This window comes from Bos indicus x Bos taurus, chromosome 6 (genome assembly GCF_003369695.1).
Source record: "Bos indicus x Bos taurus breed Angus x Brahman F1 hybrid chromosome 6, Bos_hybrid_MaternalHap_v2.0, whole genome shotgun sequence".
NCBI lineage: Eukaryota > Metazoa > Chordata > Mammalia > Artiodactyla > Bovidae > Bos > Bos indicus x Bos taurus.
Window position 1 is genome coordinate 30,509,957 of NC_040081.1, and position 13,531 is coordinate 30,523,487.

At 37.8% G+C, this 13,531-nt stretch overlaps 1 protein-coding gene across 1 annotated transcript in view; it reads left to right on the forward strand.

Moving 5' to 3' along the window:
• HPGDS (hematopoietic prostaglandin D synthase) overlaps nt 1-13,531 on the forward strand; it is a 33,025-nt gene that overhangs the window by 12,811 nt on the left and 6,683 nt on the right. Inside the window, exons 2-4 of the mRNA XM_027544053.1 lie at nt 2,785-2,926; nt 7,697-7,789; nt 10,104-10,213. Of these exons, the coding sequence (XP_027399854.1) occupies nt 2,794-2,926; nt 7,697-7,789; nt 10,104-10,213 (336 nt within the window). The 5' untranslated portion in view covers nt 2,785-2,793. The remainder of the gene's footprint in view (nt 1-2,784; nt 2,927-7,696; nt 7,790-10,103; nt 10,214-13,531) is intronic.

Sequence of the window (13,531 nt, forward strand, 5' to 3'; positions counted from 1 at the left end):
CTATTTCCCATGAACTGATGGGACCGGATGCCATGATCTTCGTTTTCTGATATTGAGCTTTAAGCCAACTTTTTCCCTCTCCACTTTCACTTTCATCAAGAGGCTTTTGAGTTCCTCTTCACTTTCTGCCATAAGGGTGGTGTCATCTGCATATCTGAGGTTATTGATATTTCTCCCGGCAATCTTGATTCCAGCTTGTGTCTCTTCCAGTCCAGCGTTTCTCATGATGTACTCTGCATAGAAGTTAAATAAACAGGGCAACAATATACAGCCTTGACGAACTCCTTTTCCTATTTAGAATCAGTCTGTTGTTCCATGTCCAGTTCTAACTGTTGCTTCCTGACCTGCATACAAATTTCTCAAGAGGCAGATCAGGTGTTTTGGTATTCCCATCTCTTTCAGAATTTTCCACAGTTTATTGTGATCCATACAGTTAAAGGCTTTGGTATAGTTAATAAAGGAGAAATAGATGTTTTTCTGGAACTGTCTTTTTCTATGATCCAGCGGATGTTGGCAATTTGATCTCTGGTTCCTCTACCTTTTCTAAAACCAGCTTGAACATCAGGAAGTTCATGGTTCACCTATTGCTGAAGCCTGGCTTGGAGAATTTTGAGCATTACTCTACTAGTGTGTGAGATGAGTACATAAAGCATCCTTGTTCCACCAGAGACTTGGGTCCCTGTGTCCTTCTCTCTCTCTCTCTCTTTTTTGGCTGATTCCCTGGAGCGCAGAAGCTAGCTGCATAACCCAGGGAATATTAGCCTCTTTCCTTCTTTCACTTACTTATCGTTGACTCTGGATCACCAGGTTCCAGTCCAATTAAAGGACCCCAACATGAAATGCTTTTCAAATAAAAACTCCAATTAAGAACAACACTTCCACTCTAAGAGCTATTTTTGTTCTTTTCAGATTTTAAACAAATAGACCAAGGAATCCTAACAATTACATTTTGTATCCTGCATAAATGTGGATCCTTCATTTTGCTTATGTAAAATTTTTTTCAGAAAGATATGTATTACTTTACATTTTTATCCACTATTTTTTTTTGTTCTCATATATTTTCCACTATTTCTAAGCTCAATATTTCCAAGAAACTTGGAAAACAACCTCATTGTTCTGAGGGGCACTTAATTTAGTGCCCCAATGTGGATTTCCTATATGCATATTTCATCCCAAAGGAATTTGGGGCTGGAAACCTTGGAATTTTCATTAGTTTAGTGAATTCTTTAGCGAACATTCCCTCACATACTGATGTGTGGTATGTGCCACCTTTCACTTGGGTGGGGACTCGACTAGCTAATGGAAGTGGACAGGACGCAGACTGTAGGGTGACTCTGTCTCTTACAAGGAGCGCCACCTCCACAGCATCTAGATATGAAAAAACCTGGGCCTAGAGAAATAGATTTGCTAGAAATTGCCATCACTGTTTCCTGGATCCGGAGGGGGTCTAGATAAACAATCAGACAGTTATTCCCCATAAGCATTCCAAATTTGTGTTTTATCTTTTATGTGAAGTGATTTCAGATGGAACTTTGCATTCCAAATTCAGCCAACTTTTTATCTAATATTCCATTCATATCTCTGAAAGACTTCCTTAGTAGAGAATACACTATTTAAGCTCAGCACTTTAAATAAATAAATGCTATTTATTATTTTTATTTAATTAAAATTTTGTGTGTTGTAATCATGGTGTTTATTCTTGAGTAGAATGAATTCAAAATTATTAACAGCTAAAAATTCAGTGTCTAGCTTTGTGCTAAATGCTGTACATGTGTTACCTCATTAAATCTCCAACTCTATATTAGTATCTCTATTTATAAAAAGTGGACTGTGAAATTTGGAGATACTACTATGTTGACTCAGCCAAAGGCACACAGAAACTAAGTGGAAAAATGAAAATGTGTTTCAGTTGCCTAATCATTATAAGATTGCAATACATTCTACTATTAGTGCTTATAATTACAAAATGTTTATAGACAATAGAAATGAAATTGTACAAATTACAAAAAACTCACAAAATTATGATGACCTCCATCTAACCAATATAGCCTGTTTTAGCAAACTTCCTGAAATGTAAGAAATATTTGTGTCTTTCTTCTTAGCTCCTCTGCAGAGGGAATAAAGAAATAAGCTCACCATCATCCCATCCCAACAGAGGTCCCCAATATGGGGTCTGTTTGTATGTGGAAGCAACACAATAGAACTCAGCAGTATGGATGCAGTAAGAGAAGAGAGCAGTTATTTCCCCTAGTCTTCCCTTCCTTCAGGAAAAAGCAATGGGGTGGGGGAAATCACAGCATGACAAATCGACATGCTGGTTTACATGCCTCTTGTGTGTACCCTGCCCTTGCAATCCTTACCCAGCTGTCCCCACAAACTCAGCTGTGTCACCAAAGCAAACAACAAAGCAGATGTCAAACACCATTCATTACAAGTGTCTAGAGGCAGAAGAAAAAAAAAATCCTAAAATGCAAAGTTTTTGACTCCATTCTCCAAAGTTTGATGTATAGGTACTCTCTGATATCTTTTTATAAATAAAACCTGGATTTGGTTATTTCACTGAAATGTTCCAGCTAGTTCTTAAAGAGAGTCAGGATCTTATTTCTATCAAATCTTCCCCATATATTATTAAGATAATGATTTATAATTCTGGTTTTGAAATATCCTCTAATGTCTCCGGTTATCTCAGACAATGTCATAAATTTTTCAAAAAGTCCTTCAAGAAAAACGTTGAAACATCTCTAGAGAGCTGTTAAAATAATTGCTCTATTTCACTCTTTCCAGAATCACACCATGCCAAACTACAAACTCATTTATTTTAATATGAGGGGGAGAGCAGAAATTATTCGTTATATATTTGCATATTTGGACATAAAATATGAAGACCACAGAATAGAACAAGCTGATTGGCCTGAAATCAAGTCAAGTAAGTAGCATAAACATTGTTGATGGAAATGTGTGAAGAGGAAACGTTTCTAGAACCTTTTGTCTCTCCTCAGGGGGAAAGAAAATATAAAGGTTTTTAGATCTTATGTAGCTTTACATTTTAAACAGCAGTTCAGGCAAGTTAAATAAATGCTATGTGACCCAGAAAATTTCCTACTTGCGGTGAAAACACACACTTGACAGAGGGAGCAGATCAAAATAACTGAACATAAAGCTCCATCAGAAGAGCTGAAATGGAGGAACACAGAAGTTAAACTTTTGACCATTGGAATTGACTGGGCTTGCTCAGCTATCAATAGCATTTGGACAATGGGTCAGATAAGCTGCTTTAACAGGAAACCAAATGGCTTAAATAACAAGGACATAAATTATATCACATAACTGAAAATCCAGAAGGCCAGGGTCCAAGGATGGCTTTATTCAGTTTTCCCCCTCACTGTGTTGGCTGAATCATGAAGCTCTAGCAATATATTTGCTGAAATTCCAGCCTGGCAGTGTTGAGCAGCAATCTTGAGAGGTTATAGGAGAAAACTTAACACTGCTCCCTTAGGTGTTCCCAGAAGGAAAAAAAATTTTCCCAGGAGACCTCAGCAAACCTCTCATGTCTCACTGGCTCAGGCTGGTCCATGTGCCCATTTCTGAACCAATCACTGGCAAAGAGGGGTAGGAAGAACCTTAGAACTATTGAGTCCATCTCTGAAGTAGGAGATGGAAATTGTTTTCATCTCTGAAGATGTCAAGATAGTGTAGAAAGAAAACAACTTAAAAAAAAATATACCATCCTCAGAGAAAAGAGAAGATATTCTATACAACCTAAAAGGAATGTTCAGAGACAAAATTTTCTTCAGTTAATGTCTTATACAAACAGACAAATAAAATGATGAAAAGTAAGTAAATCCTCCAGAAAACACAACAGGGAAAAAATGAAAAATAAGAGAAAAATAAGGACAATTGAGAATCAGTCAGTTTAAAAGGTGCAACATTTCCATGAAATTCTGGAAAGGGAGAACAGAAAGTAGAGGGGAGGAAAACTTTTAAAAGAAACTTCCTTATACAAAACTGAAATTATCTCCATATGGCTTTCACATATTGGTCTTGGAATTACCATTTAAATAAGGGAGAACAAATTTTTTTTTCTCTCACATCCAATTATTTGAAGAAATTTAGAATCTTTAAAACATCAGAGAGAAAGCCATTGCTGTGTAGACAGCTCAATGAAAATGATCTGAAGATAAAGACAGTCTTTGGCTGAATCCAGAACCAAGTCCCCAGGTAACTCATGCACGTGTATCTCTGTTTAGATATCAACTTTTGGAACTTCCTTGATTGTTTCTCTGATTATTGTGAAATTAAGTCCAACCTTCTCTGCCTTCTTTATTTAGACACTGATTCCTATAGACTGAGATATGCAATCACATGTAGGTTCAAGGGACAACTGTCTGCTCTTCCTGAAGAGGAGATTTATTTATTTGTTTCCCCTGGTTTGGGTTTCCTCACCACCCAAGTAGAACAGGCTCCTGCTAGACTCTGCTATTTTACGTGTGGCACCTATGGGGAAACACAATGTTCCAGACATGAGAAGAGCACACAGTAGACTGGGACGATCACTCCTGGCACAAGTTGAGACATTTTTCTAAGACATTTTACCAAGATCACAGTAGCTATTTTGGCAGCTATAGCACACTGAGGCTTTATGTTCAGCATCACTAAATCTCTTAAAGCTTTTTGACAGGTGTTCCTGTTAAGTTACAACTCCAACACCCTGAAATTATTTCTTTCTGGAACCAAATAAAGGACTTCGTATTTGTCTTCTTAAATTTCTTCTTGTTAGATGCAGCCCTGTATTCCAACTGTTGGCAATCATCCCAAGCTTGGCTCAAAGGCTTCCAGTAGCTGAATGCTTACCATCTCATAAGAAAACACATTCCACTGTTAACAGTTCCAACGGTAAAATAATTATTCTTGATCTTGAGTTAAAATATGCCCTTTAAAATTTTCTTTTTGGAAAAAGAATTTTTTTTTTTGGTTCTGGTTCTGCATTTTAGAGATTGTTAGAATAAGTAAGATTTTTCTTTCCATTTGACAGTTGTGCCATATTGGAGATGGCTTTTATGTTCCATTTAGTTTGTTCTGTCTCCTTCAGTGAATAGTGTGAAGTTCTTAAGCCAATCCTCATATAATGTGATTTTCAGACCCTTTCTAACTTGGATACTATCCTCTGGGGTTGCTCTGAGTTTTAATATCTGTCTCAAAACATGGCTCTTAGAACTAAAAACAGCTGAGCAAGAGTTCCAACTGACCTCAGTTTGGATCTCACCTTTACCAGGTGTGTGACCTGGGCTTTTTGTATAACTTTTCCTCATTTATAAAACAAGATGGTAGTTAATACCTACTTCATAGAGCTGTTGTAAGTACCTGAAGACCTAATGGGCATGTTCGATATTTAGTACAATGACTAGCACAAGGGAAAAACCCCCAAAATGCTAGGCATGTTATTTATTCTTCATCATATGCTTCAAATAAGGCATCACAATTTGTGCCAGCTTTATTTGGGACTTTGTTTTGCTTACCGAGTCTCTTAAACACCTAGAACAGTAAGAGGCATGCAAGGTTTTTATTCTCGGTGTGAACTGTAGTTCAGGCACTATTCAGTGCATATGAAAGACACTTGAAGGCTGATGCTAGCGGTTGAATTAGGGTTGTGGGATTATAAGTGGCACTTTATTCTTTTCCCTCATTCCAAAATAATTTTATGCCCAAACCTAAGGTGGCTCAGTGGTAAACAATCCAGCTGCAATACAGGAGATGATAGTTCAATCCCTGGGTCAGGAAGATCCCCTGCAGGAGGAAATGGCATCCCACTGCCGGTATTCTTGCCATGGACAGAGGAACCTGGCAGGCTACAGTCCTTAGGGTTGTAGAATCAGACACGACTGAAGCAACTGAGCAAGCAAGACACAGGTAGGGAAAATCGTGATTAATTCATATGGCAAAGTGCACGCTGTTCAAAAGATGGTGTTTTATTGATTTAGAAAGATTTAAAAAGGTATTATCAGGGACCTTCCTGGCAGTCCAGTGGTTAAGACTCGGCGCTTCCATGGCAGGGGATACAGGTTTGATCCCTGGCTGGTGAACTAAGATTCCCCCAGGCTGCACGGTGCAGACAAGCAGGGAAAAACAGAAGTAAAAAAAAGAAAAAAGGAAAGGTATCATCTAATGAAAAAACAAGTGGTTTACACACATTCTGTACATTATGATTCTATATTTATATGTATGCATGTGTGCTCAGTTGCTCAGTCGTTTCCGACTCTGCAACCCCACTAACTGTAGCCTGCCAGTCTCCTCTGCCCATGGAATTTTCCAGGCAAGAATACTGGAGTGGGTTGCCATTTGCTACTCCAATTTACATGTATATGGGAAAGCAATTAAAATGTTAAAATGGTTATAATTTTGTGGTAGAATTTGTATTTATCTTCAACTTAGAATGTTTCTGTAATAAAGAATAAAAATTACTTGCTGACAAAAATATAATAGGTTTCGATAAGAAAACAAAGTAGGATTTACAGAGAAATATTAATACACATTCTCTGAGTCTGTTGTATATTTGTACAAATATGTTTGTTGCCTTACTATATACTTCAAAGCCCCTCATCAGAATCAGCATTTGGCTAAATTCCTTACCATAACTCAATTATCAAAACACTCCATATTCCTCAGACTATGGTTTTAAAGAATAATTTATATAATCTCAGAAGACTGAAAAATTAATGAGACTTTAAAAGAGAAGTTTTTTAAAAAAATTATACAGTAAGTATGTGAGATAATGTATCTAAGCATTGATGTAAACCTGGATTTTAGACCCAGTTCTGTCACTAACTCTATAGCAGTTCTTCTAACAACTCATTCCACCCCCCCTTTTTAAAAAAATTTGAAGTATAGTTGCCATACAATGTAAGTTGCAGATGTACAATATAGTGATTCACAATTTTTAAATGTTATAGCCCATTTATGGTTACTATAAAATATTGGCTATATTCCCCACTTTGTACAATATATCCTTGAAGCTCATCTTATACATAATACTCTGTCCTTCTTACTTCTCCACCCCTATATTGCCTGTCCCCTCTTTCCTCTCTCCACCGGTAACCACTGTTTGTCCTCTGTATCTGTGAGCCAGCTTCTTTTTCTAACAAGTTTTTTTTTAAACTTGTGAAATGTAAAGATTCCACTAACCCCCAACCAGGGACTAGATTCAGGAAGACGGTTTTTCTGTAGACCAGGGTGGGGGTGGTAATGGTTTTGGGGTGCTTCGAGTGCATTACATTTATTGTGCACTTTATTTCTATTATTATTACATCAACTCAGGTCACCAGGATTAGATCCCAGAGGTTGGGGACCCCTGCACTAGATAGGCTCCCTGGTAGCTTAGAGGGTAAAGAATTTGCCTGCAATTTAGGAGACCTGGGTTTGATCCCTGGGTACGGATGGTCCCGTGGAGAAGGAAATGCAACCCACTCTAGTATTCTTGCCTACAGAATTTCATGGAGAGAGGAGCCTGGCACCGGGCTCAGTCCATGGGGTCACAGAGAGTAGGACATGACTGAGTAACTAACAATATCCCTTACAGAATAAATATTCAAGAATTCTGCGATGTTACTCTCATGCTTTGTTTCCACAATTATCAGTAAAACAAAAGTATTATGACTTGATTTTGTTCTGGAAGTTGATTATTTGGTTATTTTATTTTAAGCTCTTCCATTTGGCAAAATCCCCATTTTGGAAGTTGATGGACTTAACCTTCACCAGAGTCTAGCAATTGCAAGATACTTGACCAGAAACACAGGTAATATATTCTTTATGTTTAAGGTTCTTGATAACTGAAAAATGCATGGCATATATTTACTATTCATTTAGCAGCTCTACTACTGAATGAGATTAAACTATACAGTGCAAGGGATAACGGGATTAAATGCCAAGTTATTATAAATATACCAGCTCTATCAGTTTCATTTTCCCTGAGTTCCCTAGACAATTAATTTTATCTTATATTGCCCAGTCTCTCCTGCCCCACACCTCCTTGTTCTCAATCCCTTCTTGGAATATAGCTGAAAAATTAGACAGATGTATCTGAACCCAAACTTTTGCTAGAGTGCATATCTTAAGTTATCAGAAATTAACAGGAAATACACGAGGCATCAGTTCAGTCTTGTTCAGTCGTTCAGTTGTGTCTGACTCTTTGCAAGCCCATGGACTGTAGCATGCCAGACATCCCTGTCCATCATTAACTTGGAGCTTACTCAAACTTACCCATCAAGTCAGTGATGCCATCCAACCATATCATCCCCTTATCCTCCCACCTTTAATCTTTCCCAGCATCAGGGTCTTTCCCAATGAGTCAGTTCTTTGCAGCCTGTGGCCAAAGTATTGGAGTTTCAGCTTCAGCATCAGTCCTTCCAATGAATATTCAGGACTCATTTCCTTTAGGATTGACTGGTGTGATCTCCTTGCAGTCTAAGGGACTCTCAATAGTTTTCTCCAACATCACAGTTCAAAAGCATCAATTCTTCAGCACTCAGCTTTCTTTATGGTCCAACTCTCACATTCGTACATGACTACTGGAAAAACCACAGCTTTGAGTAGATGGACCTTTTTGGCAAAGTAATGTCTCTGCTTTTTAATATGTTGTCTAGGTTGGTCATAGCTTTTCTTCCAAGGAGCAAGCGTCTTTTAATTTCATATAATATACCATGTCATTAATATACAAACCCAGGTTGTTTCTCAAGGGCACGGTGTGTTAACAGATCCCTGAGCATGCACCACCTGGCCAGAGACATCCTGATTCTCAAAACCACCATACCTTCATTATCCATTTCTCTCTTGATGGACTCTTAGGTTGCTTCCTTATCTTGGCAATTGTACATAACACTGCTTTAACACTGGGGTGCACGTATCTTTTCAAGTTAAGAGTTTTTATCTTCTCCAGATACACGTCCAGGATTGGAACTGGTGAATCATGTGGTAGTTCTATTTTCGGTTTTTTGAGAAACCTCCCTGCTGCTCTCCACAGTGACCACACCTATTCCGCCAACAGTGTAGGAGGGTTCCTTTTCCTCCATATCCTTGCCAACATTTGTTATTTATGTTCTTTTTGAGGACAGCCATCCTGACAGGAGTGATGCGATACCTCATCATGGTTTTCATTTGCATTTCCCTGATGCTTAGTGACGCTGAGCATCTTCTCATGTGTCTGTTGGTCATCTGCATTTCGTCTTTGGAAAAATGTCCATTCAGTTCTGCCCATTCTTTAATTGGATTCTTTTTGATGCTGAATTGTATGAACTGTTTATATATGTTGGGTATTAATCCCTTATAGATCATATCATTTGAAAATATTTTCTCCCATTCAGTGGGTTCTTTTCATTTTGCTAATGTTTCCTTTGCAGAAATGCAACCAATTCAGCATGCTTCTACACAGAAGCATTTTAAATTGACACCAATGAAAATATATTTAGGAAGACCAATGATTCCTTAGCAAAATGTTGATCAAATGGCAGAAAAAAAAAAACAAAACAAAAACAAAACCAAGCTATCTGTATTATTTTAAACTTATAGTTTCTAGAAAGCAAACACATGCTCTTGACAAAAAACTATCTGTACAAGTAGGAGTAATTCTTTCTACAAGATAAATGATAATATATGTATAGGTTGTTTACTGTAGTATTGCTTGTACTAGCAAAAGACTGGAAACAAACCTAATCAGTTGAGGCTAGTTAAGTAAATAGTGGCACTTCCACTTAAAGGAATCCTCTGTGCCTGAAAAAAGGGCAAGGATGCCCTTAAAGAACTTGTAGGAAAAACTAGGATACATGGGGAGAGGTGCATGCTGAGTGGGATACGTATTCTTATTTTCACTAAGAAACAATAGAATAATATAAGATAAATGAATGAAAATGGTTACCAATATGATAGGTAGGTAAGGAACAAAATGAAGTGAATGGGAGCAGAGGTGGAAGTTACTTTTCACTGGATACTTTTACTGTATACTGTTCAGAATTTTTGAACCATATGAATATGCTGCCTTTTACAAAAAAGCTTTACAATGGTAAATTAAATTGAGTATATTCTTGGGCATAAAATGTCCTCTCTCTATTCCGTAGATTTGGCTGGAAAAACAGAACTTGAACAATGTCAAGTGGATGCAATTGTGGACACACTGGATGATTTCATGTCTCGTTTTCCTTGGGCAGAGAAAAGACAAGATATAAAAGTAATGTGATCAGTTTGCTATTAATCATATCCATTTGCCAGATGTTATGTTAGGTGCTTTTAAAAGTTCCTTTTTATCAAAGTAAAACATACCTCTAGTTTTAAAATATCAAGTTATAGTAAAAAGTTTAAAACAAAGTACTACTGTGATTCCTGCCCCACCTCTTTGTATTAACCCTTCCTCAGGGGCAGCCCTCGCTTTAACACTTTTATCTGTTTCTTTAGGATTTAGACATCTCCATATAGGATGTGTAAATATGGCTTTCTCTGATTCACAAATTTTAGTTTTGATAGACTTATGAGACTAATGAGAATCTATCTCCTACGCAGTCATTCTGATTCCCTTCTTCCAAACTCCTAATATTAAAATTTTGTGGTGAAATCGACAGTCATTACATTACAATGCCTATGAAAATAGTGTGCAGAACTGTGCCTATATTTCCTTTCTCCCTTTCCTCTAAGGAGTAATTGGCTTTTTTCATTTGCTTCTTTTTCACTTTTATTGGTGAACCTTCCCACACTACCCAATAGCCTGCCAATACTGTATTCCGCAAAGTCAATGATATCAGATAATCTGTTGTTTCCATTATTTCCTTGGAGATATCCAGCCAGAGATTGTCATTCTCCTTTGTAGAATTGTCTAGGTTTTTGCACAGCTTTCACCATTGGACTTCCCTTCACTGCCATCCCAGGAACATCTTTCTCTTGAGCTAGAGTCCTGTTTCCTGGATGCTTTCCTCTGTTTTTATTTACTCCTTTGTTTACTTGAGGCACATCCCCAGTATTCATATCTTTTATCATCAAGGCTGCATCATTTTAAATATTGGAAACTGTTATCCTCATTTTCCAGATGAAGAAATGGAGGTTCAAGTAGAAGTGTAAATAACTTGCCTAAGGTTATTTAGCTGGTAAGTGGTACATGTAGAATTCAAATCCCAGACACTGTGGCTCAGGCTCCACGTTCTTAACCACTGAGTGTAATGTCACAGGGCCAGCAGCCATTCAAAACAGCTGTGCAGGAATATTTATTATGTACATGTTATAGCTTAAATAAAGTGAAAGGGTTAGTTGCTCAGCTGTGACCATTTGTGACCCCATGGACTGTAGCCCGCCAGTCTCCTTTGTCCATGGAATTCTCCAGGCAGGATACTGGAGTGGGTAGCCATTCCCTTCTCCAGGGCATCTTCTCCACCCAGGGATGAAACCCAAGTCTCCTGCATTGCACACAGATTCTTTACCATCTGAGCCACCAAAGAAAAGCTACAGCACAGAACAAATGGCAGTCATATTAGTTTACTTAAGCATATTTACTTGGAGAAGGAAATGGCAACCCACTCCAGTATTTTTGCCTGGACAATCCCATGGACAGAGGAGCCTGGTGGGCTACAATCCATGGGGTCACAAGAGTCGGACATGACTTGGTAACTAAACCACCACCACCACCACCATTTATTCTAAATACCGTTTGATTAGGACCCTCTGATTTAAACAGAGATATTTGGAACATAAAAGTATTCACATTTACTGGTTCCTTGATATAAATATAAGGTGTGTGGGGAGACATCCACACATGCATATATACACACACATACTTGACTAACCAGAGCAAAGTGTTAAATAAAGGCTCAGCCTTGATGATAGAAACACATTTGGGCTCTAGAGTTAGACTGCCAGGCTTGAACCCTGATTCTCTTTTTACCAGTTGTCACTTAACTCCCTATCAAATTTTCATATTCAATGTCTGTAAAGTAGGGATAGCATACAATCTACTTTGAAGTATTAGTCACTCAGTCATGTCCGACTCTTTGCAACCCTGTGAACTGTAGCCTACCAGGCTTCTCCATCCATGGGATTCTCTAGGCAAGAATACTGGAGTGGGTTGCCATTTCCTTCTCCAGGGGATCTTTCAAATTCAGAGATTGAACGCGGGTCTTGCACATTGCAGGCAGACGCTTTACCCTCTGAGACAGCAGGGAAGCCCACTTGAAGTATGTTGGGAGGATTAAATAGTAGAGTATCCATGGCTAGGTGGAAAGTGTTGACTAAATATTAGTTATTAATAGTAGTATTATATACTTCAGTGCTTATTTTTTCTTTTGTCAGACATGACATCTACATTTCACCTATCCTTATAAATGCAGAAACAAGCAGATATATATAATCTTCAATTTAGAAAAAAAGTATCTAAAGGTTTTTGTCCCGTGTTGGCTTGCCTTTCTCTATTTCTCTACTTTGTACCTTTCTGTGATTGAGGCTCCATAACAGAAGTAATCTCCCAAAGGAAAATGTCTTTGAACATTTATGATGAGAGTAACTTTACCTTTGTGTTAGAATAACAGTGCTTTTACATACTACCTACCACAAAACAAAATAAAACCCAACATTCACAGGACATAATTCAAGTTTATGAATAAATCATATGAATGGACAATGTGTTGCAGAATTACTGCAAATAGCCAGACTATTGGATTATCTGATTAGTAAAGCAGGATCTGACCAGAATACAATGAAAAATAACACAGTTCTTTTGTATCTTGTCACTTAGTCTCTTCTGTAGTGGTTGCATAGCTGCCACCTTGTGGTCAGGTAAAACTTTCAAAAGCAGACTCCTGAAAACAGTAAAGATGAAAAACAGTCAAGATAGTCCTCTTATTATATGTGCTTAAAACAAAATCTATCAAATTTATTTAATTATAAATGTATCAGTGATAAAAATTCCATTTCTAATTTAAAATTTAAGAAAGTTAAACTTACAGGCAAAATTTGTCTCTGTGCATTGGTCACACTGAAAATCCTTGAAGCTCTCACTAGAATTTCTGTGGTTATACAATGCATTTGTTTCAGTTTTCTCATCTGAAGAACAAGGCAGGGGTTTGTGGGTGGGGGACGAAGGGTAAGCAGGACTGAAGGAACATCAGTGGCCCATTTCCAATACTAAATGATTTTGCTAAGTGTGGATTTTAAAATGGTACTTTGGAGAAATATACAAACCTCCTTAAACCCTGTAAAGGTTGTTTGATAGAAAACTATAGCAATAACTTTTCAGTGTGCACAAATCTACTGCCTTATAACTTCGGAGGAGGAGGTAGGAAAAATCTGAGTCCATCAAGTATAAGAATGGCTATCGAGGCTTTATCAGAAAATATACTTTAAAAAGATGTATAATAACATTTTGGGGACTTCCCTGGTAGCTCAGATGGTAAAGAAGCTGTCTGCAATGTGGGAGACCTGGGTTTGATCCCTGGGTGGCAAAGATCCCCTGAAGGAGGGCACGGCAACCCACTCCAGGTATTCTTGCCTGGAGGATCCCCATGGACAG